General features: G+C 42.3%; 1 protein-coding gene across 4 annotated transcripts in view; it reads left to right on the top strand.

Moving 5' to 3' along the window:
- ptprub (protein tyrosine phosphatase receptor type Ub) overlaps positions 1-15,123 on the top strand; it is a 184,921-nt gene that overhangs the window by 112,138 nt on the left and 57,660 nt on the right. For all 4 annotated transcript variants that reach the window (XM_034102752.2, XM_034102751.2, XM_034102750.2 and 1 more), the window contains exons 8-12: positions 5,598-5,915; positions 7,437-7,546; positions 9,708-9,909; positions 11,378-11,480; positions 11,564-11,837. In XM_034102752.2, the coding sequence (XP_033958643.1) occupies positions 5,598-5,915; positions 7,437-7,546; positions 9,708-9,909; positions 11,378-11,480; positions 11,564-11,837 (1,007 nt within the window). The remainder of the gene's footprint in view (positions 1-5,597; positions 5,916-7,436; positions 7,547-9,707; positions 9,910-11,377; positions 11,481-11,563; positions 11,838-15,123) is intronic.

The raw sequence follows: 15,123 nt of genomic DNA, 5'->3' as shown, positions 1-15,123 counted from the left end.
CAGCCTTCCATCTGTGCACAAACTTATCTCGTGCCCTCATTGGTCATGTGCGCGCTCGTGTGTGTTGGAGGAGGGGCTCTGTAAGGAAGTCTGAAGGAAGGGGCAGCTTTTTTTCGGCTTTAGTTTCAAATTCTAGCGCACTCGAGCTGGTTTCTCCATTCTTACCTACCCTACCTTTAAGTCTACAGAGAGTTGTATTATACGCGGCTGCATCTGTCACGATAATCTGCTCAAATTCAATCAGAGAGGAGCCGATGGACAGAAAAAGCACTTTTGCTATCACCGTGTTCTCTGAGCTCCGGAGCTGAGGGGGGAGCCCTTTTTTGCTGCCAGCATGGCACCATCGGTTTGACAGTTATTTAATAGATAACAGACTTCTTTGGACATCCTAAAGCTGGCTTTTTTGGTATCTTTTGAGGATAGAATATCTTTCTTTAGCATGTACAATACATTTACAAGAATGTGTAGGTGACAGCGGTGGAGACATATCAATTACAGTACACAAAGATAACAATGTTAATGTTTTTTAAATAAACAATTAGTGACACCCATTAGTAAATTAAATTAAATTAGTTTCTGTGGTCTTAATTTTAACTGTTGTTCTTACTTGTGAAGCACTTTGTGAATTATATTTCTGTGAAAGGTGCTATAATAAATAAACATATTATTAAAGAAAATATATGACCTCACATATTCATAGTAGGTTTGTCCTACATAAGGATTACTTTCCTTAATTTCATGTACATTTTTATTTATTATTAAATACATGTATTCATATTTAGCTATAAATGTCAGAAAGTAGAAAACAGCCCAAGGTAACATCTCAAATGTCATGTTTTATTGAACTTGTTCGATTGTTTAAATCCATAATATATTCAGCTTACTGTCATACATGACAAAAATCCTCTTATGTGACTATGTTTGGTCATTTCACTTCTACAAAAGTGATGAATCAATTATAATAATACCGTTGTCTCTTATAGATTTTTCATCGCTTCACTAATTAATTAAGAGACTAAATCTTTCAGCCATAATTACCTTGCTTTGTGCCTCGTCTGTGCAGCAAGAACATTTTAGTTACAGCTGACACTCCAGTATTACCGATTTAGATATAAATGATTTAATCTGTCATTCAGGTGAAGCGTTTCTTCCCATCAGGCTACTTTTTTTTTTAATTCCACATTTTGTACTCCCTGCTCACGTCTGCGCCCCCCTGTCATTTGTCACTGTGCAGAAACACCCAGGGAGATGAGCGGGATGCCAGCCACTTTTAAATATACGTACACGCATATAGCACAAAGAGAACTGTGTCGATGCAGATGCACGAACAGAGATGCAGTCAGTCATTACCGCTGCCTGCATCTGCAATGTGTGTGTAGCGCTCTCAGGCACACGAAATGGAGAGCTGTGTGTTACCCAAAGGCAGTCTGTGGATTTGAGTCTTCCATGGTCATCACTCTTTCCTATGCCCAACGGTCTCTTCCTGCCACACACCATCCCTCACATATCTCCCCACCCTGCTTCAGTAGAGCCTCCCTGGCCCTCTCTCCGGTGACATATTAAAGCTACTCTCCTCTCTCAACACCCAGAGACACCCCCCCATGCATCAGGGTGCCAGTGAGCTCGCAGCCTTCCTGCACACCCCAGCCCACCTCAAGAGACACATGAAAAATTCTCAATACAATTGTAGAAAAAAGTCGCTAGCGGGAGAGGGAAGAGGTGAAGGAAAGCTGTGGTGTGGAAGTATGTGTGTGTGGGAGACGAGTAGTAGTTTTTCAAATTGAGAGAGTGAAACAGTAAAAATGAGGCATGTGAATGTGCGAGAGGTGAAGCGAGAGAGGATCCACAGCGTAAGGGAAATTGCTTTCAGAGTTGCCGTATCGGTGTTGTGAAAGTCACTAAACTCAGCCTTTAATGATGTATTTACATTTCAACCACTGAGACATTAGCTTGTTCAACCATGTGTGGGATAATAATACTGCAGTGTTTGCTGAGCTGTTAAACAGGGCATTTAGATGCAGTACTAGTTCAATAAATAGTAAGTATAGGTGAAATTTGAATTCGCCGTTAGTCCTTCTGTCTGGTTGAATTAGTTCGTTTTTTTTGGTGCAGCTACATCTGCTTGATTCCTGCTTGGCTCTATCAGTGTTGCTTACCTAAGCGTGTTGCTCTTTAAAACGCTGCAACAGTGCAATCCTCCACCTGGTGTATCTCACCTTCTTGACCCTGCAGGAGACTCCTAATCACCACCTGGTTCACGGAGCTCCCTCTGACCCAACCTCCAAACCATCTGGTCGACGCTCTCCCTCCTGACCCCACATTCCACGGCTGAATCTTGATTGCCCCTCCTCGCTGTTGGCCTGATTAGGTTTACGCGGTAGAAAATAGATGGTGGGCATGTTGCAGTGATTTCAAGGAGGTAGTAATTATCCAGCGAACAGAAGGGACATTTGAACCCATCGCTGTATTGAGGAGGAAAGTGAATTTCCTCTCCAGAAGCTGTGTCTCGCAACTGTGACTAATCTCACTCATGTATTGGTCATGTTGAATATTTCCCTTCCTCTCCAAACACGTTAACTAGCCAAACTCGCCGTACACATCCTGACAGAGCCGAGCCGTCCTCATGCAGTAGCTGTAAACCTAATGGCCGTGAATGTGAACATGGTCTCTGCCTTGCTCTGATGGCCATCCAGGTGTGCTTGATGAGCCATTGCTGTGATTATCAGCACGGTGCATCAGCACAGCTTGAAGCCCCTCAAGTAAATCATAGAGGAGAGGCGAGCATTTGTACTGCAGGTGGTCCCCAAACCAGCTTAATGGGCTTCCACCTGCTGCTGGGTCACTGAACCGCCTGGAAAGCTCCTGCCCATGATGCTCTGGGTCTGTCAGAGGGAGCCAGCACTAAAATTAGGCACATTAGGAACACAAGTGCTTTGCCTCTTTTGGCATGTCGTTCATCATGTCTTCCATTCTGAGCCAGAATTCCCTATACGTTCACATTTGTGGTGTTTGGATTTATGTGTGCTCTTGTTTTTTCTCACACATGGGTACATGTTGTGCTTGTCTGTACACATGTGGTTTTCCCGTGTGACACAGTCAATGCAGATCTCCTCAACAGATGCACTTGTTCTAAGGCAACTCTGCTCTGTCCTGCCGCCGTCACATCTACTCTAACGTCCAATCTCCAAGGATCAACATGGGGCACTGGGCTTCTGCCATGTTTGGGTGGCTGCAGTTTTCACTCCACAGGGTGCCAGAGAATGAGTGCCCGTAGCATACACAAAAATAAGACGAGGCGAGGGGAAGGGACTGGCACAAATGTCCACTTTGAGAAAAGCCACAATGAGCACACTGTGGCCTCTTTGGCGGCACTTTCATCAACTCAGCAGTTAAATGCCTCTCTTTATTTAGCTCTCAGACTGTGCAGACTATCAATTGCACCATTAAGACAATCCTCAGCCACACTGAACAATGGAGAATTACCATTTATTTCTGGGTGCAGTCTACTACTTTGCCATTGCGATGTGCCCATCTGCAGTCACATTAGCAGGATGAGGGTCAGATCAATGCTCTGGTCATATTTCCATCTAGTATGAGGTGCCAGACAGCAAATTAAAAGAGAAAGCTAGTGACTACAGAAGGGTTCATATATTATATATTGGAAGTGTCATTTAAAGTAACTGTGCTACCACTGTAATAAGTCAGAACATGAGAATCTGGTAAGTGTTCAAATGTATGTGTGTTTGAGAAGGTTTTCATTTCAAATAGCAAGAGAAGGAAGAATAAAAGGTGGGAAAAAGTGAGCAATATAGACGTGTACAGCTCATGTGTCCTTGCACAGCTGCAGAGTATAAAGATGTACCTTCCAGATACATCTTTATAAATACTTCTTGTTTTACTGCATTAGCCCGTACTCTGTGATGCATTAGCTAACTTATTTCAGTTCCCTCCACTAATCTGAGCAGCAGCAAGCATCCCAAATGTGCAAGTCAGCGAAGAAATTAAGACCTTGGCCAGTAACCTCAAACTTCACTGATCTCTTCCTGTACCCCATATGTCTGCTGTCACCCCCTGCCTCCCTGGCCCATTACTCAACACAGACTATTAAAAGGATAAAGCATTACAATACATTATGTAGCATGTTGCTTGACAAAAAGGGATTGACTGTGTTAATAATGGCCACTGATAAATGCCTCCATTGATACAGAGGATGTCCTTGGCTTAACTCAGCCTCCCTTCAGTTTCCGACGTCCTCCTGAACACTGCCTGGTCTGTGCTTCAGTGCATAGAGGCTCTCTGTGTATTTCAGCCAGCCATTACATTTGATGAAGATAGCAAAGACAGAGCTGTTGTTCCTTTAATCAGAGAAAGTCAGGGTTAACCCGGCAGTGCCTTCTAAAAATATGCAACAGGCAATCGCGATGACCCATCAGTAAAAGTGACCAGCAGAAGTGAATGCCCTTGTATTGCACTGGCATTTCTGTGTGCGGATTACACCTCAGGGCATTGAAGTACAACTGGATAGTCAATTTGCTCAGCAACTTAGAAGCGGGAACTAGTGGGAGTGGGATGGCAACCCACAGCCTGTCCGATTAATTAGCGCAATTGGCATGAGTTCCCGCTCTGTCTGTGGGGCTGTGGGTGTGTTGCGCTGGCAGCAAACTGACGACCTCCATGTTATGGCACGGCAATATGGCACCATGTAGGACAAGAACTAGTGAAAAACAGCCAGGGTAGTCTGAGATGTAAGTGGCAATGACAAATTTACATATGTCAGCTTCTCCAAAAAAATCCAGTTTAGCCTTCGGGCCTTTTCTAATGGTATCATTTATTTTTGTCTATCTTTTTCTTTTTTACTTCAATCTTTCTCCCTCCCCTCGCTAAGTTTATATACTTGGAAGACCAATACAGATGTTAAAACGGTATTTTTTTGTTTCACTTTTAAGAAAAGACACGCTTTTATGATGAGGACTAATAACTTACTGTTTGAAAATACTTCACTATGCCATCATGACTATTTATTTCTCTATGTTTAAGGTGGCGGGGTATGTAATTTTGGAGAAACCAGCTCAAGTGTGCTAGAATTTGAAAATACACAACTGGAAAAAATCTGCCACTTCCTTACAGAGCCCCTCCTCCAAGACACACGAATGCGCACATGACCAATGAGGGCACGAGATAAGTTTGTGCACAGATGGAAGGCTGACAGGCAGGTAGGCCATCCTTTGCTTTTTACAGCGCTACGGCTTCCACAGATGAACTTTTTTTGTGTGGATTTTTTGTCAATCGGGATGTTGCATTCCATGGAATATAACAAAAAGTGTATCTCGAGCCGGTTTCTCAAACTTACCTACCCCACCTTTAACTGTAACCCCACACAAACTAGTTAGCTACTGTCAGGGTAGTCGGAGATGTAAGTGGCAATGTCTATTGCTCTGTCTGAAATCAAATATTTCTCAACAAAACAAATGTACAAATGTCCTTTTCTCAAAAGAATACAGTTTTGTCTTCGGGACTTTTCTAATGGTATTATATTTGTCTATCTTTGTTATTCAATTTTCTTTTGTTCCTTCTTCTTCAATCTTCCTCCCTCCCAGAGCCTATGCGTGCACTTCGGGGCCTCACGGCCGCAGATATGCAGTCCAGGCAGTTGTCCCTGCAGTGGGAGAATTTGGCGTTCAACCTGACACGCTGCCACACATACTCAGTGTCCCTGTGCTACCGCTACACCACGGCGGGGGGTGGAGGGGGCCACAACACCACGGTGCGCGAGTGCCTGGCAGTGGAACACAATGCCTCGCGCTTCATGCTGCGTGATCTGCCACCCTACCACAGCATCCATGTCCGTCTGTCACTGGCCAACCCAGAGGGGAAGAAAGAAGGCAGAGAGGTCACCTTCCAGACCGAGGAGGACAGTAAGTCTCTGAAGGAGGTTACAGAAAAGATAGTGAGGAAGCACAGGACAGGAAAACAAAAAATGGAAAATGTCGTTACAAAATGGTAAACTTTTTTAGAAAAAGAATCACCCCTAACAATAATAAACTCTTAGTTACTGCACCACACATAGCCTAAACTAATGCAGATACAACATCTTGAATCTTACCTGCATTAAACGTTTCACGCCAAAACAGACAAAACATTATAACCTTCTTTGGTTAGGAGATATTGTAGCTCTATTGTATTCATTACTTTTCTTAATAAACTGGTAACTAAGTGTTTTTATCTTCCTTTTTTAGTCAGAGCTTGACGTCTAAAATGTACCGGAATACCTCAAATGTTTAACTATTCTCATAGTAAATGTCAGACTAGAGACTGTACGTACCCGGGACTACCCATAACCTTAACTCTACTGTCATATAGGGTTTATTCTTTGATGGTTATTTTTAAAGTTTTAAAGTATTCTACTACATAAATTAACTGAACCACGTGTGTACACATTATACAGGTTCATATTTGAGTCACATTTGGTTTATATGTGGTGAATTTTATCAACATTTTCAAACATTCCCCAGCTCCTCTGTTTTTCTTCAACAAAATAGAGGGAGTGTGACCATCTGACTGAGGCTGAATCAGCATTACAAAAGGTCCATTTCATTTTCAGACGAAAATAACATAAAAGAGAAAACATTATATCTAAGTCCCTGGCAAGCCTGAGATAGGATTTTGTGCTTATTTCTTATCTCCTATTATTCCTTTGTGCCACAGCACATCGTCTGCATGGCAGTTGAGGGAGAAATCAATTCAGCTTTGGAAAAAAAATCAAAACAAACAAGATTTTCTAGAAAGAGATATACCGGTACACTTTGCAGAGAAAGAGAGAAAACTATCAGGAGAGAGAGAGGACAGGTTTTTTTCTTTTCTGAAGTGATTAAAGATAAATATATATTTATATACAGTCTATGTCAATTATGAACCCTTTTACAAAAGCCTTAATAAGCAACTCTGTCCTCCAGACTAGCTCAATTGAACAATAACAGTCGACTCAGCTGTTTGGCTCTTGTTTTAGCCCCAGGCCTGAATCTCACATTAAAGTCTTCTTCTGTACAACCATCACACACACCATGGGGACTGGGGCTGCAGCTCAATTGGCCTAAAACACGTTTAAAAGAGTGTATTGTTGAATGTTCACTGCCATTCAGAAACATGTTTACCAGACATATTCATGTGTTTCAACTAAACTTTCATACACAATGATAGAATCCTTCTTGGATTTGCTTGCTCTTGTCTGTGTTGTGGTTACATAATTGATGCAGATCATACATTAACTGTGTCCTTATCTGCTTTTCTGCTGCTTTGGGCTGTCTGAGAGTCTCATGTGGTGCGTTGTGTTCTGAGCCACGGTGACTTTCACTTCTGTGATATTGACAGGAGAGGCTCACTGTGGGATTAGCACTTCAATTTCCCAGACAAATGTTTGTTCTGACAATTTCTTATAGTTCCCGGAGGAATCGCGCCAGAGTCGCTCACCTTCACCCCGCTGGATGACATGATCTTCCTAAAGTGGGAGGAGCCTGTGGAGCCCAATGGCCTTATAACACAATATGAGGTGAGCCCAGAGAGACGCTCTGTCGAATTTCACTGTCCTGTAGCTCTCAAAATTGTTTATACAGCATTAGCTTAATTGTTCGCTTAGTTTATATACTTGGAAGAGCAATACAGATGTTTAAAAGGTATTTTTCAGTTTCAATTTTACGAAAGGACACGCTTTTAGGATGAGGACTAACAACTTACAGTCTGAAAATACTTCACTATGCCATCATTTTCTTAGCTTTTACCCCACACTAAATAGTTGGCTACTGTATTTCCCTTAAGCTATGTTTACTACTGTGAGTAATAAACAAGCCGGACAACTATATTTGAATCTAAACATACCTAACATTGAAGTAGTTATGCCAATAGGAACTTATAACTATTTACTATAACTATATAATATGTTGATATTCAAACAGCACGTACCAAGCTCTTTTAGTGATGAACACTTTTGTTCTCTCAATTTGTGAGCTCTTTTCTTCAAGTGCCACTGCAATGGGCACACTACAGACATGTGTTTAATCTCCAAACCACTGCTCCATTTTATATTCTACCTCACCCAACCATTTAGTGCATGCTTGGATGGATTGCTAAACCTGTCTGTCAGGCACAGGCCCAGGGTCCCAAAGTAGCAGGGCCTGGCATAAACCGACAGCCTGTCACTCAAAAGCACACCATCAAATGACCACAAAGAAACAATAGACCGAAAAAAAGGCAAAATGTCTACAAAGAGAAGCAAAACAAACTCATTACAAAATCTGGCTTTTGATACTTTGTAGGTCAGGTGGTGGGGCATGTTGTGCCAAGGGGCCCATTGTGTTATAATCCACCCGTGAGTGCATATTGCGCTATGCATATATGAGTGAAAATAGAAACGAAGCTCATATACGCTCTCTCTGACTTTGTCCACAAGGCCTAGCCCTTAAAACTGGTCTTGTGCCATTAAAATAGAGCCCCATGTCATTAATAGATAACTCACATGTGTCTGTTGGGCCTTATGTTCAGCCGTATAATGATTTTGGATCAGTGTGTGGTGATACATCAGTGGGCTTCCTACCTATCCTGGAGCCTTCTTACCTTGGCCTCTCTGCAATGCCGCCTCAAGGATATTATTGAATAGGATTTTTGGTCTGACATATAAAGTGAAGGCTGCTCCGGATTTTTCTCCCTGTAATGTGTTGATCTCTCTCAGCTGGCATAGAACTCTTCTTACAGAGCTTTAGAAAGCCTCTCCATTTCTCACAGATTAAACCATTGACCACTCCGCCTGAGCTCATCGACCGCCATGCTGTCCTCACTGGTCCATGCACTGTCGGGCATCTTTTATGTCTGCTTTTGTCGAAGAAACACAGAGGTCTGTCTGTGTTTAGGCACTGTATGGCTCATAATTCTATCTTCACACTACGGAGGCGTGAGCAGGCATTAAGCTCTTCTTATGATAATCAGTAAAGCCTTTGGTTTTGAGTGGCATCTTCAGGGTGCCTTGGGTGCGCATGCATGTTTGTGTGTGAATATGAGCATAATACAGAATTTAGTGAGTGTGTGTCCATTCCCTCAATGAAGGAAAAATGTTCACCCTTGTCTGATTAGAGTAAGGTCACCTCATTTAGCTCTCGTCTCTTTCCAAGAGCATAAGTGGAAACTCTCAAGGGTGCCGTGGAGGCAAATCACCTCTCAAGGAAAAACTTTATAAAATATTTTTAAGGACATTCATGAACAGCAATACTTAAGTATAAATACGAGTTAATTAATCTCATAAATACGTAGCCCTATTGGTTTAAACACTTTAATTGACTTTTACCGTGTCGTGTCCTCAGGCCTTTAACGCATTACTCAGTCAGGAAATCGTGTACCACTCAAATAATTTTTTGTAAAAAGGAGGTTGTATGACTTTGACTCAATAGTGCCAATGCCAATCAAGTCCTATTCATCTAAAACTATGAACCCATTTTTAATCAGCACACATTGATTTGAAAAACTAAATTAATTTATGAGTGAAGTGAATCATATTAATCAAACATTAAAATGAATTCTTACCTCAAAGCAGTTTGAGTTAATGCCCTCTTTAGATCAGCATGAATCGATTACTTGAAATGTGTTAGCAGCTGCGATAATGAAGCATAACATCAGTGCTGAGGTTTTATGATATGACCCTGACATCATCTTGTTTTCTACAGATAAGTTACCAGAGCATCGAATCGTCTGATCCTGGCATCAACGTCCCGGGACCCAGAAGAACTGTGTCCAAGCTGAAGAATGAGACCTACCACATGTTCTCCAACCTCCACCCGGGAACCACTTACCTCATTTCAGTTCGAGGCCGCACAATCAAGGGCTTTGGGCAGACCGCCCTCACTGAAATCACCACCAACATCTCAGGTATTAGCACCGCTAACTGAATGAGCATCTATGCATCTTGTGAGTAATCGAAAAAGCTTCGTAAAATTGTAAAACAGAAATGGAAACATGCAGCACTGATGCACCATGCAGGTACTACGCTAGACTTCACCCACTGTGTGCTATAATTAGGTTCCAGGTTTTCTCTCTTTTGACCTCAGCAGCTTTCTTCTCTCAAAACTACTGCTCCTTTAGTGTTGGAGCTATTTTCCATTGCCTCTCCAAACTTGTGACTCGCTGTCATTTCGCAGTTCTCAAGACATAAATTAACTTGTAGGAAGCAGAGGAACACCACAGTGGGGACACAGCTGTGTATTATGTGTAAAATAAAGATGCAGTACATTCTTGGGACCAGAGTGTCACTTCCGAGACTCCCACAGCTTACTACTGGTGATAGATATCCAGCCTCAGTGTTTCTATTTCCTCCTAATGATGCATTTGTGCTTGTTAAGGAATGGCATTACACCTCTTATCAACGCACAGCCACTCCCACCCTTTCTCGCCCACACATTTACTCACTTGTTCCGTCTCTTTACAGAGAGGCACGTTTTGTTTAATTATAGATTGAGAGCACAATCACTGCTCACTGGCGGTATGTAAGACAGAGCTTTGGCATAAAGCCATACCGCAGATAGAGTCCAAAAGTCTTTGCAGATCATCCTCAACCTCCTCCACTGGCCCACGGTGCAAAACATTCACTTACACTGAGCCTCTCTCAAATTTGCATTGACAGCTAGCAAACACTGAACACCTTCAACAGCTACTGCTGTCAGCATCTTCAAGCTATACCCACCGCAGAGTATCCAACCACACACATTGCCTCATTGGCTTACGTGCGTTTAGACGTATGTGCCGCCTTAGCCGCTGCAAAATCATCCTTCAAACAGACTCAATCTGGCAGGAGGCATCAAACCCTCTTTAAGTTATTTCAACCACAACGGAACTTTAATGTCAACAAATGCACATTCAGTTTTCCTTTAATGCCTCACCTTAATTGATGTCAGCTCTTTTCTGCTGCAGTATTTGCAAACGGCTTTTTAATATGATAATCATTGATTCCTCATGAATAGTTTGCTCTCCTTCCTCCTTACTAATTGACTACTGATATTATGGAGAAATGTGCAGCCACATCTCTGGGGAGGAGCACGACTTTAGCCAAATCCTTTTAAATTAGCAACCTGTTTAATTCAGCGTCACACACATAACTTTTAATTGGACTTATATCCAAGACAACTAGAAGGGAAACACTGTACTGACTATAAGATTATGAATACTTGGTTTATTAGGCACTGAGAAAATGAGGGCTCCTGAAGGTCTGACAGTTTCACAAGGCATTGAAGGGCTGAAAACGTTTATGGGACAGCAAAGACTCTGTTTAAATTGAATTAAATGAAAACTGGGTAAGTCAATATGTGTGTTATTGTGTGTGAACATGTTTCTGTTTTCTCAGCTCCCACGTTTGACTACGGAGACATGCCGTCCCCCCTGAGTGAGACAGAGAGCACCATTACTGTCCTGCTGCGCCCAGCCCAAGGCAGAGGGGCCCCTGTCAGGTGGGAACATCTTCTCAGCTAGTACATCTTTTTTTAATACCAAACATGGATTATTAAAGGTGCACATCCCCTCTGTGTTACAGCACATACCAGGTGGTTGTTGAAGAGGAAATGGTGAAGAAAGTAAAGAGGGAGCTGGGGCTTCAGGAGTGTTTTCCACTGCCGATGTCCCATGGGGAGGCGCAGGCCCGAGGCACTCCTCACTACTACACAGCCGAGCTGCCGCCCAGCAGCATCCCAGAGGCCAGTCCCTTCACTGTGGGCGACAATCACACCTACAACGGCTACTGGAACAGTCCTTTGGACCCCCGCAAGAGCTACCTTGTCTACTTCCAGGCTATGAGCAACTTCAGAGGGGTGAGTGATTTTTAAAGGGGTGAGTTTGGACGTTTTTGAAGTGGGTTTGTATAATGTTTTCTTTACTATCCAAAATCTGTTTAGTTTACACACTAGATTTGGGTCAGCACACCTCCAGTTTAGAGACGTAAATAGAAGGCACAGAATGGCAGCAAAGCAATATGCTTCAGTGGAAAGGGGTAACAACAAAACATATTTTAGCCACATTATTAATAGTTTGAGTCCAACTCCATTGACAAACAGTCATTTTAACTTGCAGAAGGAGCTGGCTCGGTGAGTCAGTTTATTTGTGTAATTGTCTGATTTTTTTATGTTTTACATTCATAGTCACAATAATACAACCAAAAGGAAATGATTGAGGCAGCGGTAGCACAGAAACCTTTATGTTCTGAAAGGTAAAATCATGTTTTATACTGTAGATAAAAACAGTGTAGCTTCCCCCATGGAAAAGCTGCCTGCCTTAAGATATTCTAAATATAACACGCACTTAAACTGATATTGTTTTCTTAAGTGGGTCTTTCTTTCAGATGACTACAAAATGTCTACAGCAGTACATTGCTTTGCTCCCATTTCAGCCCATCTGGGGATGTGCCAACTGACATCTACAGTAGGAAAATACACTGACAGTGTATGGAGTACCTCATACAACCCCAAAACAAATCCAAACTATCATTGTAATTTCCAACAATGCTTTGGGTCTGACTTCATGAGCTAGCTGTACCCATTAGAGTTCAGAATAATGATGAGTCTTGTTAATGAGTATCTGTATTTACTAATGCTTTGGTTGTCTCCAGGACAGTTGGTATTTCTGGGCTCACAACCCTTGAAAAGAGCAGTTGTGCTGTGAATGGGGTTGTTATATGATAACACATTGAGCTGGCAGTGTAACTTTCTGGAGATGATGTACGTTGATATTCAACAGCTTGGATTATATGCAAACTAAGCATGTCCTAAACTGAACATTACTTGCATGCATTAGTAGAGCTGGTTTTATTTTCTATGCTCTTCATCTGTCCTGTTTTTTTCTCCTGTTTACCGTGTTCTCTTTCAATGGCTCTTACTCGAATGTCCTTATATTCTCCTATTTCGTTATGCACATAATCAGCTGAGTATTTTTTTTGAATAGAAAGTGCATTTAGACCAAGGTAAACCAGGCTTAGAGCTTTTATCTTAGCATTTCTGTCCACACAACAAAAACTCTTTGTGCATCCTTGTTGTAAACCCCTTTAGAAAGCAGTTTGTTATTTTACCCTGTTGTGTTTCCATTGATATCACTGCACAAGGCCCTACATTCCCCATTCATACCCAGAGGACGCCACATTACCCTCCCAAATTCCATCACAGGGAGAGATGCTACCTGGGTGAGGCAATTACTTAAAGATAATTGGACACGGGTGCAGATGATCAGAGGTAGAAAGCTGCTGCTTTAATATCCACAGACAGTGGCAATGGAGCTGAGAACTGTTGCCGTGGGTTACGCAGCCTTGTGTGAACACCATCTGGGAATAGAAACATGGAAGCTGGGTTACTGGTGTTTGGCTTTCCATGTCCTGTTAGTGGTTAAAATCCCTTGAACACCAGTAGGATATTTTTCCAACCCAGTGGAGAAACACACGGATGTAGTGCAGTGTGAGCACTTCACACAACTAGGCTACTAAGCATGGGATTAGATAGGGGAGGCCTGGCTTTACCAGCGGATGGGATTAGGTTTTGTTTTGTCTGGCATGGGGCCAGCATCCATGACCCACAATGAGTGGAGACACAGAGCCAAATCACACAGCCAGCACTGTCCCGGTCTCTCAGACACTGCTGCCTTCGCCTGGACATACAGTAGCAGTCACTGTCGAAATCTGGGCATCAGTCCTGTGTTTGTGCTGCAGTGCTGCAACAATCCTTCTTGATTAAGTACATCGAGAGCAGGAACAAGTGTTCAATGGCTGCACAAGATGTTTTCAATCCCAAAAATGTCCTGCAAACACATAATTACCGATTCTGCTTTACAGTTGCAAGAAAATGTATGTGAACCCTTTGGATTCTCCACACATAGCGTTGTGTGTTCCTTCCAAACAACTCAACTTTGGTTTCATCTGTCCACAGAATATTTTGCTCCAGGTGCTCTTTTGCAAACTTCAAACATGCAGCAATGTTTTTTCTGGACAGCAGTGGCTTCCTCCGTGGTGTCCTCCCATGAACTCCATTCTTGTTCAGTGTTTTACGTATCGTAGATTCGTCAGAGATGTTAGCATGTGCCAGAGATTTCTTTGAGTCTCTAGCTGACACTCTAGGATTCTTCTTCACCTCATTGAGCATTCTGCGCTGTGCTCTTGCAGTCATCTTTACAGGACGGCCACTCCTAGGGAGAGTAGCAACAGTGCTGAACTTTCTCCATTTATAGACAACTTGTCTTACCGTGGACTGATGAACATCAAGGCTTTGAGATACTTTTGTAACCCTTTCCGGCTTTATGCAAGTCAACTATTCTTAATCGTAGGTCTTCTGAGAGCTCTTCTGTGCGAGGCATGGTTCACATCTGGCAATGCTTCTTAAGAATAGCAAATTCAAAACTGGTGTGTATTTTTTATAGGGCAGGGCAGCTTTAACCAACACCTCCAATCTCGTCTCATTGATTGGACTCCAGGTTGGCTGACTCCTGACTCCAATTAGCTCTTGATGAAGTCTTTAGCCTAGGGGTTCACATACTTTTCCCACCCTGCACTGTGAATGTTTACATGGTGTGTTCAATAACAACATGAAAACATATAATTGTTTGTGTGGTATTAGTTTAAGCAGACTGTGTTTGTCTGTTGTTGTGACTTAGATGAAGATCAGAACACATTTTATGCAGAAATCCAGGTAATTCCAAAGGGTTCACATACTTTTTCTTGCAACTGTATGTCAGGATCAGTGTTTCGGACTCAATGCCAGGTCATGTGACTTGGTGCAATGTGGTGCAATCAATGTTGCTTTATTTTTTAAAGGGACGTCAGCTTAAATGCTTTTGATTTGGCTCAATTCCATTGAGCACAGTTGAGGGGCTATGGCAACAAGAACAGACACATGACAAAGTGCTAATTACATAGAGAAAGATAACATTAAAGAGCACAACATAGCAGCAATTAAGCTAACAGACCAACAAATAGCAGTATGACATTGATGCGTTTCTTTGCCTCCTAATGACATTATTAAGATTGCACAAGTGATAATTAGACTGTCTGTGTAAACCACAAAACAGATGTTAAGGTTTGGCTCGTGCAGCCTGTATGGACTGGAATGTACCACTTGCATA

Source organism: Pseudochaenichthys georgianus, chromosome 16 (assembly GCF_902827115.2).
Source record: "Pseudochaenichthys georgianus chromosome 16, fPseGeo1.2, whole genome shotgun sequence".
NCBI classification, from domain to species: Eukaryota; Metazoa; Chordata; class Actinopteri; order Perciformes; family Channichthyidae; genus Pseudochaenichthys; species Pseudochaenichthys georgianus.
This window is presented reverse-complemented; position numbering and strand designations above follow the sequence as displayed.